At 37.0% G+C, this 16959-nt stretch overlaps 2 protein-coding genes across 2 annotated transcripts in view; one reads left to right on the forward strand and one right to left on the reverse strand.

Annotated features, from left to right (window-relative positions):
• LOC134755353 (scavenger receptor class B member 1-like) overlaps positions 1-16415 on the reverse strand; it is a 106555-nt gene extending 90140 nt beyond the window's left edge. Inside the window, exon 1 of the mRNA XM_063691885.1 lies at positions 16388-16415. The gene's annotated coding sequence lies outside the window, so the exon portion shown is untranslated. The remainder of the gene's footprint in view (positions 1-16387) is intronic.
• LOC134755386 (uncharacterized) overlaps positions 14193-16959 on the forward strand; it is a 63810-nt gene continuing 61043 nt past the window's right edge. The window contains exon 1 of the mRNA XM_063691940.1: positions 14193-15513. Coding sequence (XP_063548010.1) covers positions 14720-15513 — 794 coding nt within the window. The 5' untranslated portion in view covers positions 14193-14719. The remainder of the gene's footprint in view (positions 15514-16959) is intronic.

Genomic DNA, 16959 nt, shown 5'->3' on the forward strand with positions numbered 1-16959 from the left:
ACCCCCCACTCCCTTCCACCTCATCAGTGTTATTCAAACCCTCCATATCATCAAACTCCAGCTTAAACGTATAAGGGAAGAGGCCACGGGCCGTTGTGCGTATGAACTTAGCGATATCCAAGTACGTGGAAGCAATGTCACAGACACTACCGTTTGCAAGCATTGTGCAATCGTTGGTAGGAAAAATCCTTGGTCCTTCCACCGAAAGCATGTAGAACGCCTTCTGATGTGTCTTAGAAGCCAGGTGTTTTAACGAGTTTTCCCACGTGTTATCATCGAAGTAGCAAAATTCTTCTTTTAAGTCTTTAATCTCGTTCCAAGTTGTCCTATTCAAGCCGATTCCTGAGCTGATATATTTAGTCTTAGCCCATCCCCAAACACTAATTATCAGACCGCTGTTTTCGTGGCGATACAGCTCAGGTTTTGGCGGTCTAGCAGCAAGAGATAAAATTTTACATTCAGAACAGTAAGACGGTCGTTTTTGCTCTAATGTCTTGGCTAGGAGGATAAAATCAGTAGTTAAATACTGTTCAACTTCCAAAAAATAGATGTAACCGTCGTATTTCTTAAGAATTTCGACATGGTCGAATACTTCGTTGATTGTCCACCACCAGAAAAGCTTTTTTTGAGATAGGATTGGGTCTCTTTCGTTGGAGTTAATACACTTATTCAATTCTGGACAAAATTTGAGGTCTTCGCCTGGAAATCTGTAGGGATGAAGCTGAACACTGTACGGGTAAAATATTTGCAATACTTTTGTAAAGTGTACTTCATTTAAAATGTTATAAACTTTAGGATGGTAGCAGTCATGTACAAAAATCAATAGACTCTCGTGTATTCCCATTACACCGCGTAATGATTGTAATAATACTTGCAAGTATCTGTGGTTACCATGTACTTGGATTACCAAAACGGTGTCTAAGCTTTGGTTAGTGAAGTTCTTATAAGTTTCTAACGCTTCTAACACAGCGGTGGCATTTAACTTTTTAACACGTCCAATACGTTGTTGGTCGTTGATGGGTGTGATAATTTTTTTAATATATTTTATTTTATGTTTATCTCGTGTGATTTGTTTAATTCTGCTTTTTAAGAAGGTTATGTCGTTATGTTCAATATCACGGAATTGTCGTTCGTCGTTCAGCTCATTTTGTTTCAAGCTCTCTGCTTTTGTATTGCAGTAGCGGCTCACAGCTAGTATTATACAAAACAAGATTAAAATCAAGAGCACGGCCACCTTTTGTGTTATATTCATGCTGAAACGAGACTTGTCGTGAAGCACGTACCTCGGGATCATTTTAGGATTTATGGTTTACTATGGTAAACCGAAAATAAAGCGATATAAAAATAAATTCTATTTAAATCAATATTTGTTTACATGCTCATTAGTGAGTCATAACAGACAGCCAAAAAATATTTGACATGATAATAAAGAGTATCCAGTAAATACTATACTAAATAGTAAAGAGGATACAATGCGAAAACATACAGTTTATGGTGCATATTGCGCACACTAAAAATGACAGGTCTGTGATTGCGCAGAATTACCGTAGAAAAAGTTCTCAGAAATTTTAGGAAATTTTCAAATGAAACACTTATAAAGGAAATTTTTATTTTGATCTAAAAAAATTCAGAAATTCTATTTTTGTATAGTAATCGAAGTTTCCATTTATAAAGGAAAGTTTCCTTTGTTTCCTTTGAAAACACTTACTAAATATTCTGAGAACTTATTCCAAGTGAAAGTTTAATAGTAGACGTTGCACATGAGTGCGCCATGATCGTAAATATATATTATGGTCACTGGATTGCCAACTAGAGTTATAACCATAGTTATACATACCGCATGCTGTACGGAGCCGTACATCCCCATTTATGAATCTACATTAGTTAGGTATCCATTATTAGAGCTTATCTCGTTGCATTTTTTTTTTTTTTTTTTATAAATAAATAAATAAATATTATAGGGACATTCTTACACAAATTGGCTAAGTCCCACGGTAAGCTCAAGAAGGCTTGTGTTGTGGGTGTACTCAGATAATGATATATATAATACCTATACAAATACTTAAATACATATTAGAAAACATCCATGACTCAGGAACAAATATCTGTGTTCATCACACAAATAAATGCCCTTACCGGGATTCGAACCCAGGACCATCGGCTTCACAGGCAGGGTCACTACCCACTAGGCCAGACCGGTCGTCTATCGTCGCATTAAGATCTACAATTGGCCAATCAACTATGTTGTGGATAGAATAGAATAGAAGTTAACCGATATGTTTTTGCTTAAAGTCTACTGCACAAAGAAGGCTACAGTTTAAAACCAGACGCTCTTTAATAAAAAACAAAAACTGATTAATCAATAATACACACGCCTGCCGTGACTGGCCATGAACATGCACAGCTCTCTGTCCCTCGCATCTTCCCACCCCCCACCCTCTTTCACCTCATCAGTGTTATTCAAAACCTCCATATCTTCAAACTCCAGCTTAAACGTATAAGGGAAGAGCCCGTAGGCCGTTCCGTGAATGAACCTTGCGATATCCAAGTACGTTGAACCGATGTTGCAGCTGCTCCCATTTCCATGTGCCGTACAATCGTTCGTCTTAAAAATCCTTGGTCCTTCCACTGAAAGCATGTAAAACGCCTTCTGATGTGTCTTAGAAGCCAAGTGTTTCAACGAGTTTTCCCAACTGTAATCGTCGAAGTAGCAAAACTCTTCTTTAAGGCTTTTAATCTCGTTCCAAGTTGTCCTATTCAAGCCGATTCCTGAGCTGATATACTTAGTCTTCGACCATCCCCAAACACTTATTACCAGACTGCTGTTTTCGCGACGATACTGCTCGGGTCTTGGTGGTCTAGCAGCAAGGGATACAATTTTACATTCAGAACATAAAAACCGTTGTTTTTTCTCTAATGTCTTCGCCATTAGGATAAAATCGGTAGTTAAATATTGTTCAACTTCCAAAAAATAGATGTAACCGTCGTATTTCTTAAGAATCTCGACATTGTCGAATACTTCGTTGATTGTCCACCACCAAAACAGCTTTTTTTGAGATTGGATTGAGTCTCTTTCGTTGGAGTTAATACACTTATTCAATTCTGGACAAAATTTGAAATCTTCGCCTGGAAATCTGTAAGGATGAAGCTGAATACTGTACGGGTAAAATAATTGCAATACTCTTGTAAAGTGTACATTATTTAAAATGTTATGAACTTCGAAATCGAAGTAGTCATGCACAAAGATTAATAGACTCTCGTGTATTCCCATTACTCTGCTTAATGATTGTAATAATACTTGCAAGTATCTGTGGTTACCATGTACTTGTATTACCAAAACGGTGTCTAATTTTTGGTGACTGATGTTTTTATAACTTTCTAACAATTTTAACATAACGGTAACATTTAACTTCTTAACACGTCCAATACGTTGTTGGTCATTGATGTGTGTGATTATTTTTTTAATATATTTTATTTTATATTTCTCACGTGTGATTTGTTTAATTTTACTTCGTATGAACGTCGTCGTGTCGTCTTGTTCAATATCACGAACTCGTTCATCGTCCAGCTCAATTTGTTTCAAGCTCTCTGCTTTTGTATTGCAGTAACGGCTCACAGCTAGTATTATACAAAACAAGATCAAAATCAAGAGCACTGCCGCCTTTTGTGTTATATTCATGCTGATTCGAGACTTCGCGTGAAGCACATACCTCGGGATCATTTTAGGATTATGGTTTACTATGGTAAACCGAAAATGAAGCGATATAAAAGTAAATTCTATGTAAACCAATATTTAGTGACTCATGACATTTGACAAAATATTTGACAAGATACTAAAGAGTATTTAGTAAAGAGGATGAAAGACTTTCGAATGATCTACGGAACATGATGGATCGTGCTCAAATTGTTCTCCAGACATTTTTATTTATTTTTTGCATTCTGCTGTTTAATGTTGATCGGATTTTAGCCAGTGAATGGGTGCAGCAATGGGTGCAGTTAATGAAGAATTCTTCTGGAAATGCGAATAACGCTGCGAATAACTAATTCTTTGGGCATCATTCGGCGTTTCGTGGTCTCGGCCGCCATAATGCTTTTGCTGCTCCAGCTATCCTCCAGTGCATCGTGAAGGCCTCGACGGTTGACTGAATATCGACGACTTACTGTTATATATATATATATACCCGCATAGATATAGCATTACCCGTAACATATATATATATGTTACGGGTAATGCTAGAAGGTTAATTAAACTCAAGTTTACCCTGTTATAACTAGTATAACCCAAGCCTTTTGGGTAAAGTCCAAAAAATTTAACAACATTAATCTGTATTCGGCATTTACCCGTACACATCTAAGTCCACCCAACACTGGCTGGGTAATGTTAGGTGTTGCATCATCACTTCTGACATTACCCTCCCAGTGCTGGGTAAGATCTAGATAAATATGAGTAAACGCCGAACACAAATTAAAGTTAATTTAATTTCCGGGCTTTACCCAAACGGCTATGTTAAGACTAGGTATACCCAAGTAAACTTAAGTTTACTTAAATGTTCCGGGCAATACTGGAAGGTTAAGTAAACTTAAGTTTACCTGGTTATACCTAGTATTCCCCAAGCCTTTTGGGTAAAGCCAGAAAAATTAAATCAATTTTAATTTCCGTAATGTTGAAAAAGTTCTCAGAAATTTCAGGAGCATTTCAAAGGAAACTTTCATACATAGTGTATGAAAGTTGATTGAAACAAAGGAAACTTTCATACACAGTGTATGAAAGTTGATTTTGGGTTGTTTGAAAATTTAAAGAACAAAGCAAAAGCGACTCTGTCAACAATTGAATATGATTTAAAATCGAAATGAAGAAGTACTAGGTCAGCGGGGGTCTCTCTTAGGCGACAGTATTCGCTCCCATTAAATTTTTCACAGATGTATAATGAAATAAATGTTATATACGAAGGAAAAAATGACCACAGCCTCTAGCTGGAATCGAACCAGCGTACCCCGTTTACCGGACAGGTGCCTGAACCGCTCGGCTATCCGGTCACGGTGGCATGGGTCGAAATTTCCAAGTATATGACAATTCCCGAAGGCTTGTGGCGCCCCCTGGCCATCTCTTAGGTAGAACAGTATGGTTCGACCTTCTAACTGAATCAACTCGGGTGATTACGGGCTAGCGAAAATAATTCATAATTAATAATTAATATTTCATAGAAAATAATTTAATTTGTTCTTAGAGATGTATAATGGTTTCTTCACTGTAAAGCAACTGGTAAATATAAACTGATATTTCGCATACGTGAGTCCCAAAGAGCTGGTACTTATATGAACCTGTCTCCGAAATGCAAGCGGTACGCAATACTGCTGAGCCACCAGCACTTGTAGCAGCAGCATGCAGACTTTTAAAGAAAATTGAAGTTTAGGAAGTATTGAATGTATGCTTGATCTTGACATTTTAAGCCATACAGTCACTTGCAATAATATGGTACTCTCCGAAGGTCGCAAAAATATCTGACACGATCTTATTTGTAGAACCATAATAGCGTGTCACATATTTTTGCGGCCTTCGAAGAGAAAGATATTATTGTAGGTGACTGTACCCATGATAGACTGCAGATTAAGTGGTATTTTACTTTTGTTTGAAAAACCGAATTACAATTTTATTAACATTTTGTACTACACTGACGCTGTTTAGCGTGTGAAATAAGTTGTAAAAGGTGTGCAAAATAATACATAAACATAAGTTTTTATCACAACATTTCATATCTCTTTCTATCGGCAAAAAACATACACAACTTAATATCTCTCGCGTCTCCCCACTGTCCGGTCGATTTCAGTATATGTATTGGAGTATTCGTCACCCAACCATCAAATTTCAGCTTAAAAACGTGAGAAAAACGCCCGTGATCAATTTTGGGAAGGAACCCTATAATTTCTAAGTAATTTCTATTCAAATCACAGCCTGTTCCATTTCTGAACGCCCCACAATCAGCGAGGGGAAATAGCCTGGGTCCTTCAGTAGAAAGCACGAAGAACCGTCGGCGATTCGTCTGCAGAGCCAAGTATCGTAAAGATTTCTGCCAGCTAACATCATTGAAGGTGCAAAAGTGTTTATTCAAACCTCTGATTTCATTCCAAGTTGTTCTGTTAAACCCGATTCCCGAATTAATATAGTTGGACAATCCCCAGATACTTATTATTAGGTGGCTGTTTTGAGGATAATACATTTCGGGTAGAGGCTTTATAGGCTCAACACCAAGAGATAAAATCTTACAATCCGAGCAATACGTTGGTTGTAATTGCTCCAACATTCTAGCCATGTGGATGAAATCACTACTTAAGTAATTATCTGTTTCTAAAAAGTAAACAACGCCTGTATAGTTTCTGAGAACTTTGATATAGTCGAAAACTTCATTGGCGATCCACCACCAGAAAAGCTTTTTGTGGACTAGAATAGGATGTCTGCTTCTCGAATCAATACACTGGTCTAACTCTTGACAGTATGTTGCGTCTTCACCTGGATATCTGTTTGGATATATCTGAATACTGTACGGGTAGAATATCTGCATAAGTTTAGCACACTTCAAGCCTCTTACTGCAGAATTTATTTCGTCATCAAAGTAGTCATGTGCGAAAATGAGGAGACTCTCGTTGATCGCCCAAACCTGACGTATCGACTTTAAGAATATTGATAAATAGTTTATATTCTGATGTACACGTATCACTAGAACAGTAGTTTCCATGTTCAAACAGCTATTATTCTTATAGTTATAGATGTACTGGCGTTTATTCACTTGATGAACAATTTTCTTTATCCTATGTCTTCTATTGATGACTTCAGCACTTTCGCGGAATTTGTATAAAATTGTGTCGTTTATTACTTCAGGTTCTGGCTGGTCTGTTTCACTCCAACCCTTGTATTTCGCCCTTTTGTATAAAATAGTAGTCATAATCGTTATTATACATAGCAAAATGATAGTTAAGAAACAAAATACACAAGTTCTAGTTTTCATGTTGTTTTAAATTTTGAGGTTAGTTTTTGTGTAAATGGGTGTATATATTTAATACAGGTTTAGGTTTATTGGAAATAATGAATCCGTTTACATCATGATCAGAGTGATGGTACTTGATGATTTGGATTTGATTTGGGTGGACGTGCGAACATCTATGGCAAAGAGGTACCTAAGCAATGACATGAATATGTTATTTTGACATAAACATTACACGTCACAGACTACAAACATAGTACATATTTTTATGAAATAAAACTATGAAAACGGATTATATCGCGTATATTGAATTTATAATACATCCCGACGTTACGGGTGACCCGTTGACCACGAACGCTGTAAAGGGTTCGAAACGTCGGGATGTATTATAAATTCAATATACCTACGCGATATAATCCGTTTTCATAGTTTTATTTCATGAGTAACTATCGCGGTAACCGAAGACAATATTATAGTACATATTTATCATAAATTTACTTATTTGCATTGATACTCATGCCATGCATGCTAACCTAGTTGATAGGATTTAATGGATCAAAGATATACGGATTGTTTTTTTTAGAACGCCATATGACTTTGACCCATGTTCCTTCACGAATATGTGTTAAAATTGTTAAACATCAAACGGTGTCGTCATCGACATCTACAATGGCACCGTGCGAAGTGCATGGTGGGCATGGAGACTATATAAAGGAGCCAAATCTCTATGTATGAAAAGTGTCCATCAAAAAACAGTAATTAGGCGGCGCCACCATACACCGAAATACTACCAAAAACAACCTACGTAATTTGGTCGGGTTATTATTTGTTGCCTTATATGGTTCATGTTATACTCATGTCCCAGAGCCATGCCAGAGCCTAACTAGCGCCACCGGAGAGATTAGGAAATATTATTTAAAGCTGAAAGCGGTCACTTTTGCAACAATTCTGCCAAAAGAGATTGGCATCCTTTCTATACCATCCATACCATGTTCCTTTACTAATATGTGATAAAATTGTTAAATATCAAACGGTGTCGTCAACGACATCTACGGAGTATATTGGCACCGTGCGTAGTGCATGGTGGGGTTACGTAAAGCGATAGCAGCGCATAAGGTGGTAAAAATAGGCAACTAACGGATGTTAGCGTCTTTAACATTTCATACAAGTTATATGGCTCGAAATAGACCTATAATTTACGATTACTCCTTAGATATTCATTTGAATTGTATGGTGTAAGGGACCACTGTAATTTGTATGAAATGTATGGCGGTCAGCAAAATATTATCGGCGCGTGTCGATAACTTAGTATAGGTTAGAGCACGCGCTGATTGGATTAAGATAATGTCTGTACCGCCGTAGATTAGAGATGTATAAAACACTTGATTATGATTTAATAAATCAGTCTGTCTACCCGTCAACGGTACCTTTTACTCACCCAACTACGTTTCTCTAAAAAATGCTTTATATAACTAACGTATTTAATTTGATAATTATTAATACTGTGTACGTGTAAATAGCTTTGCAAATACTACATATTATGAAATCTTTTTGTAGAAGATAAGAATGGGTATAGTAAGTTATCCTTAAAAGATAGACATACACTATCGCGAACTTTTTTGTAGACCTCAGACAATTCCATCATACTGTGTGTTGATATATCTCAAAAGGATTAGGCAGCGTTTTCGATTAAAGCTCTTATCCAGCGTGATTTTTTTCTGACTTTATTAGCAAATATCGTCATATTTCAAACCAATTTACTCAAAACCTTTACAAACTATCATCATCATCATATCAGCCCTTTATCGCCCACTGCTGAGCATAGGCCTCTCTTCCAGTACGCCACTTGTCCCGGTCCTGAGCTAATCTCATCCAGAAGTGACCCGCAATCTTCCGGATGTCGTCCACCCTCTAGCCGATGGACGCCAGGGGCTTCTTTCATTTACAAATTATACGCCTCCTCAAGAATCACTCTAATTTATAGGTAATGTCACACTAGTACTAGCACCCAAAAGAAAAGGATGAGTATAGTTTTTAGGGTTCCGTACCCAAAGGCTAAAAACAGGACCCTATTACTAAGACTCCGCTGTCCATCTGTCCGTCTGTCTGTCACCAGGCTGTATCTCATCAACCGTGATAGCTAGACATTTAAAATTTTCACAGATGATGTATTTCTGTTGCAAAATATTTAAATCAGTACGGTTTCACTCACTATTGTATATTTTGAAATATGTCTCACGATAGTTTAAGTTCGATTATTTCTGTTGCCGCTATAACAACAAATACATATTTTGAAATATGTCTCACGATAGTTTAAGTTCGATTATTTCTGTTGCCGCTATAACAACAAATACTAAAAAGTACGGAATCCTCGGTGGGAGAGTCCGACTCGCACATGTCCGGTTTTTTTGCGTAATGGTACGGAACCCTTCGTGCGCGAGTTTTTTTTTGTTCTTAGTTATTGACAATTTGGTTTGACCAACAATATACCTATGCAATGAAGGTTATAGAGTCTGTTCGGAAAAATAAGAGTCGTGGAATGTTTGGGCCCCATACATTCCACGAGTCTTATTTTTCCGAACAGAATCTATACTCGTAAGTACGCAGGTTGCCGGAACTAATAGTCTGAAATATAAATCCAAAAATATTTGTTTCAAGCAAAACTTGTTTTTTTTTATCTAAGCAAAAAAAAGGAGAAATCACAACTGACTCTTTAATGTTTGCTATATTTCTACCCAAAACAAGAAATCTCATTTATTTGTTTATTAAAAGAAACAACATGTTGTTCGTATATCATGTTAATAAAATAAGCGCCTACCTCCACTGGAGAAAAACATACAAAAGTCCATGTCCCTTGCATCTCCCCACTGGCCCCTCGCTTCTACCTCGTTCTTTATAAATGACGTATCAAATTTCACATTAAAAGTTTGAGTACCTTGCCAATATCTAATAGTGGCCATAAATGTAACTATATCACGGTAAACTCTATCTAAATTACATTCTGTGCCGTTTCTAAACGCCCCACATCCAGCAAGAGGAAAAAATCTAGCCCCCTCAAGAAAAAGGACGTAAAGATGATTCTCACTCGTCTTTGAGGCTAAATGTTTCAATGAATTCTCCCAACTCGGGTCTCTGAAGTAACAGAACTGTTGTTTTAAACGTTTAATCTCAACCCAGGTCGTTCTGTTGAAGCCAAACCCAGAGTTGCTGTAATTCGACCATCCCCAGACACTTATTATGAAACTAACACTCATTGGACGGTATAGTTCCTCTCGAGGAGAATATGACCCCAGGGATAAAAACCGACATTCCGAACAGAGCTTTGGCTGAATATGTTCTAACAGCTTAGCCATGGCGATGAAATCTCTGATCAAATATTTATCTGTTTCAAAGAAATAGATATAACCGTGGTAATTCTTCAGAACTTCGATATGGTCGAACACTTGGTTGGCGACCCACCACCAGAAGAGCTTTGCTTGCGAAAGAACTGGGTTTCGTTGATGAGAATCAAAACACTGGTTTAATTTTTGGCAGTATCTGTGATCTTCGCCAGGGTAAACCTCTGGATGCAACTGAATGCTATACGGGTAAAATATTTGTATAGCTCTTGCGTACTGCATGGTTGTAATAACTTTATTAATTTCTTCATCATAAGAATCGTGTGCGAATATCAACAGACTCTTACGAATTCCCTGAATATGTCTTATCGAGTTAAAGAATAAATTTAAATATCTTATGTTAGGATGAACTCGTATCACTAAAACTGTATGGTCAAACTCTAAGCCTCTATACTGTTTATTATTTATTATATGCTGGCGTTCATTTACTTGCTGAATTATCTTCTTTAGTTGCTTTAATTGACGCACAACACCAGGGTTGTCTTGATACTTGAGATACTGTATATTATGCTCCATGTTTACTTTATGTTTTTCAGATTTTGAAGTGACTAATTCTGTTTCTTCCTCCAAAGTGTGTTGTTTTGGTTTCCTATTGATGAGAAGGTATAACATTAATGCTAATAGACAAATAAAAACAACAATCAATGATTTTGTTACTGCACTTTTGAGTCTCATGTTGTATCATAATTAATTGCTTCAAGGATATAAACTTTCTACAATTTATAAAAGAAATAAATCAAATAAATAGTTTCAATAACAATTATGGTCCCGTCACTGTGACATTAATAAACAAAAAGTATTAACCTAGAAGCTTCTATGTAAAGAAACTATGACGCTAGAATAACGCGATCGCAATAACGCTTGTTCTCTCTAATGCTCCTCTAACTCTAATGTATAACTACGACCTGTTTTTTATTTATTTATTAATATACAGGACATTTATAAAAGAAATGCGACATAAAATAGTAGAAATTATAAATTATAACAAGATTTCTCAGTAGAAAAAGGTGCAAAATTCAAATTGTCTATGGGACGATAACTCTTCGCGCCTACATTTTTTAAATTTGCCGCTCTTTTATATAAATATAAATAAAATGGAACTAAAAAAATTCTATACTAAATTGTTGCCATGTTTAAGCATTTTACGTCAAAAATGTGACAGTTACGTAGGAAGTGGCGCCCTCAATAATTCTCTACAATTTCTTGTCGGACTATACATGAGTATTATATTCTTTGGACTATGTATAAAGTTATCGGCACTATCAAGTCCGCTTCTTATAGCTTCAGAAATTACGACAGTTATTGCGACCATCCATCTATCCCCGATGTTTATAGCGGATTTATCGTTATTAGAAATTTTCCTGAGTATTAAGATAATTTTCGTGATAAAAATTTAGTTTTTCCCCTGGGACTCAAAAATCTTTATACCATCTTTATCTTAATTAATAGGTTCAGCGATAAATAAAACCGTAAAGGGGTAACGGGCAAATACAGGTACTTTCGCACTTATAATTTATCAGCAGAGATACTAGAGATAGAATGCATTATATTTTCTTTGTTGATACCTACCTATTATTATTATAATCATAGCAAACCGCCACCGCCATCGTGTGAATGAATACGCATGTATCCATTTGTGTAATTTAAACGCTTAATTAACGCGCGTTGTAAAAGCGCTCGTGCTTACGAGGCCTCAAGCAAAACTAATCTATGGCAGCTGTCAACATTTTCAAAATAAATAACCCTAAAAATATTATTTACTGTCGGCTCTCTAACAAAGGTAAAATAAATAAATAAATACATTAAAATTAAAATTATACAAAAATATAAAACGCACTTTCACTCACCGGTGATATAGTCAATTGATAAATCTCAACAACCAATACAATGACTATCTTAAAAAGGACAATAATATTCCTGGCCCTGCTTTGTTTCTGCCTAGTTATATTTATTAGCCAAATTCTTTATGATAAACTGCAAAAGTACAAATTGGCAGCAAGGGAAAACTATTTGAAAAAGCTAGATGAAATAGAAGCTAAAGCTATGGATGAAGATACAATCTTTCACAAATATGGAGAAACTTATTCTATGGACGACAAAATAATAGATATGAGTAAGATGATGAAGTTCATTAATAAAAAGCAGCGGATCCATAACGCTAGGAAACATAATTTAAAAGACTTGAACTTTGAAACTGTTTTAGTCGTTAAAATTCACAATAATATCAGACATCTAGCTATATTTCTAGATTCTATACGTAAAATGAGATTCATAACTAAAAGTCTTCTAATTTGTGCCCATGACTTTTATGATATTGAGATTAATTTGATGTTGAAACGCATGCCATTTGTTAGAATAATGCAAATCTTCTATCCGTACAGCTCTCAAATTTACCCCAACATATATCCTGGCAGAGACGCGAGATATTGCAAGAAAATCAACAGGTGCATTTCGTCGAATCAAAGAAATGCCACCCTTGCGCAGTCAAAGCTTTTCTGGTGGTGGGTCACTAGTCAGGTTTTTGATCATATCGAGGTGCTGAAGAAATACGATGGCTTCATATATTTTCTGGAATCTGAGCAGTACTTGACGAGTGATTTCATCCACATGGGGAAGATGTTGGAGAAGCTTCAGACGCTGTTTTGTCCAGAATGTCGCATTATGTCTCTCGCGTCTCGTTCGCCTCGGCCCGAGCAGTATAGTCTAAATAACAACACACTAGTGGTCGATGCTTGGGGCGCGAACTTCAGTAATTCTGCATTAGGCTTCAACAGACGAACTTGGTACGAGATTAAATATAGAAAACAAGAATTCTGTCATTTCAACGACTCAAGTTGGGACAATTCTCTAAAACATTTAGTTTCAACGACGCAGGAACAGAAATTCTTGGTCCTTTCTCCTGAAGGGCCTAGAGCATTTTCAACTAAAGGATGTGGTGAATTCAGAAACGAAACGGAATGTTCTCTGGACAGGATATTCTTGGACATTTCAGATTTTTTGCCGACAATCAGGGAAGGACTTTTCCCGGAGTATTTTAAGCTGAAAGTTGGAGATACAGAAACAAATGAAACGATAGAAGGGCGTGGTGAGTGGGAAGATGCAAGGGATAAGGAATTTTGTATGTACATTGCTATTAGAGCCAGTGGGCCCGAAGTAACTGCACAATACAACTGAACGATTGCAAAATGTAAATCTACGTGTAGGTATAAAGGTGTCTTCAATGTCTTTGTGTTTTTCAATTTGTATATTAGTTTTCTGTTACGCGTGTAATAGTGATTTTCCTTTTTAAATATGTATATAATGTTTTTAATATCTAAATAAAGTGGGTGTCTTGCAAATTGCAAATTACTTATCATGTATTTTTATTACTTATATATAGGACATCGAATATTTAATAAAATAACTGGGTTTTGTTTGCGAAACAATAACAAAATTTAAAAACTTGAACACAAATTATTTAAAGCCTCAAAAAGCTGTAATATATTGCAAGTATTTATAAGAAAAACGGTGAAGTGACTCGATTAAAAGATTGGAGACTGAAACATAAAACTTTTATTTACTCCGTTTTTAACAAATATGGGTTAATGTGTTCCGTGTACAAAAGTAATGTCTTAGCAAAGAAAGCACGCTGAACACGAAAACGAAACATCTTCTACACAACTGTAATTCATTACTAACAAGGTTCACATTCCAAAAACCTTACAGGGAAAATGTGGTAATACATTTACAAATGCTACGAAATGAAATACCGTTTTACACAACCTTAATAATATTGTAAGATAGTTAACAATCGTTTGGCATGAAGGAGTGAAAGTATGGTAAGGTTAAAAATAGTAAATCGGTGATTTTCGGAAGCGGTCGTCAAACCTCGGCAGTCGGTAGTGCGCGGCCGCCCGCCTAACAGCGCGCGCGCAGGATTGGGCGGAACGAATTATCGATAGTATTTTGTAGTCAAATATGTAACTATTACTTAAGTGGGAATTAAACAAAGGGGGGCTACAAATTAAACTTAACAGTAAGCTGAAGTGAAAACGATATAGGATATGCAAGTGTTTATAAATAATCGATAATTTCTACAAAGAAAGTTGAACTTTACTAAACGAAAAGTATTGAAAGTGAAACGACATAAAATATTAAGTGTGTGAGTTAAATATTTAGTTATAAAGCTGATCCGCTTAGCCTCATATAAAAGTATTAATAGTGCAGTGTAGACAATATTTAGAAAGCAATATATTACTAGTAGCAAATCAAGAAATGCATTCCGTAACATTCTGTCTCGCCCCGCCGAACTCCGCACGTGCGTTTATTTTCATTTATAAATAGGCCAGACGCAGCTGCAGCATGATGTCATTGAAAGAAAGCAGTGACGTCACTGACGGCCATGAGAAAGAGTTGACCGAGCTTCCTCCGAGTGGGACTTCTCTGCATAAGCGGCGGAGAGGCGAGCCTCCGGCCTCACTTTCAGTAAAACCACAGACTCCATCTGACGAGGGATCCTCACCATGCACTGCCGGACCTAGCTTAGAGTACTCCTGGTCACTTCCTGAAGGAGAAGTCCTCGATCCAGAAACGCTATGTGAAAGCATGCTCCAAAGACTCAAAGATCGCGACGACTTAGCTTCGAAACGGGGTAAAGATCTCGCTGTGAAGACAAAAGACACTGTCGAAGCGTTAGAACAGCTAGAGAAGTTAGTACAGCTGTTGGATCAATTTGTAAGTTTAAAAGAGCATAACGCCCGTCTTTTAAAAAAGTTGCGCGATGTGAACCATTTGAAGCGTCTGCATGAAATGTATAAGAAGATAGAACAAGAAAACGTACTGTTAAAATCTGAAGCTAAGGAAATGCTGATGATAAATGAAGCGTTTGATGCTGAATTAGAAAGCGAGTATGGTCAAGTGTTGTTTGACAGTATAATGGCTGGAGGAAGGAGTATGAAGAGGTCAGGGTCCAAGTGGAAGGGTCATGGAAGATTTGGGGGCTCGTTACTCAGAAGACAGAGGGCCAGGTCGGCTGGAGGGGATGAAAGTGACGCGACGCCGGGCACGCCGCTAAGAAGACGATCGGAGGGCATATTTTGTAAAGAAGTGGAGAAATCTAAAATTTCAAAGTGGACTAAAGTGAAGGCCGCTTTTAGGTAAGTGTTTCTTTTAGTAAACTTAGTATTTTTCATCACACTCGCTCAGTAAATGTTGAATAGCACGCAGTCTTAGCGGGAACTATAGAAAAGGCGATTTCCCTAGGGAGTTATGAAGTTTCTACTATTATAATTAACAGTTTTTTTGTATTTATACTTAATTTTGGTATCGCAAGTGTGATGAAAAACATTGTGTGTAATTCGGGGCGTAATAATATTGCAAACTCGAGTCTATGAATCGCTCCGGCAAGCCGTCGCGATTTAATTTAACTATACTCTCGTTTGCAATATTTAACTTACGTCCCATGTTGCACAATGTAGGTATTAGTTACCACTTAATAAGAATTGCAGGATCGCCTGAAAATAACACTGAAGAGAAATTTATGGTCATGTAGTCCACCTGCAGTAAGCGAATTTTAGAATCAGTTTTTTATCGGCTCTATATAGATTGACAGAATAAGTTAAATGCTTTCTCTATCGTTTATCACATGATAAACCATCTGCAACCTTGGAGGATATAACCAAATGGGGACGCCTTGTCTGTAATTTTCTGTACAAAACAGTATTCCGATTTTTGCGTATACGTAACGTCAAAATAGCCATGTCAGATAAACGTCAGTCCATACAATGTGTATGACCATTGGTCATAGAGTTGCGACAGAGGGGAGCGCCTGTTAATGCCTACTCCGTTTGGTTATATCCTCTAAGTCTGCAGGTTATCATTATGTCACTTATCACGTACATATTGATATAATCAGTCCTGTCATTATTTTCGCCGAACAATCGATTAAAAGTGTACATTCAGTAAATAGTTCTAAAAATTATTATTTACAAACGACGGGACTTAATCGCGTAAAATAAGTCTTAAACCCACCTCCGACGTTTCGAGGACGGCGTTGTCCCCGTGGTCTCGGAGAAGACTGAAGAAGACTGGTCTCGGAGAAGTGATAATGAGTAAAATCGTGAAAGTTTAAATCAGAGTTCTAAAAATTACTATATAAACAAAACGCCACATAAATTCCAGGCCGCGTAGCCAACATGTCAATCGCTTACGCTCCGTAGCGATCGAAATGCAACTGTCACAGTCGCACTAATATAGAAGAGTGATAGAGAGACACAAAGCGTTTCGTTGTCGTAGCGATAGCGATTGTCACCTTGGCTAGGCCGGCTGACATGTTTTTGTCGCGGTCATGTCACTTGCCAACAGAGACGTCTGTTTCTGATTAATGAAAGTTAAAGTCGTTATACCTACTTGTTTGTTTTACAAGGGGGCAAAGTTGTTATTTAACCTCTCGTGCTAATATTGATACCCGAGCAAGCGAATGATTCCAAAATTTAACCACTCGCTACGCTCGTGGTTCGAAACATTGGGCCTTGACCGTTGCGAGGGTATCAAGGCACGAGGGTTAAACAAATTTTGCCACCGAGTGAAACACAAAATTTTTC

The sequence above is a fragment of the Cydia strobilella genome, chromosome 2 (assembly GCF_947568885.1).
Source record: "Cydia strobilella chromosome 2, ilCydStro3.1, whole genome shotgun sequence".
Classification (NCBI taxonomy): Eukaryota; Metazoa; Arthropoda; class Insecta; order Lepidoptera; family Tortricidae; genus Cydia; species Cydia strobilella.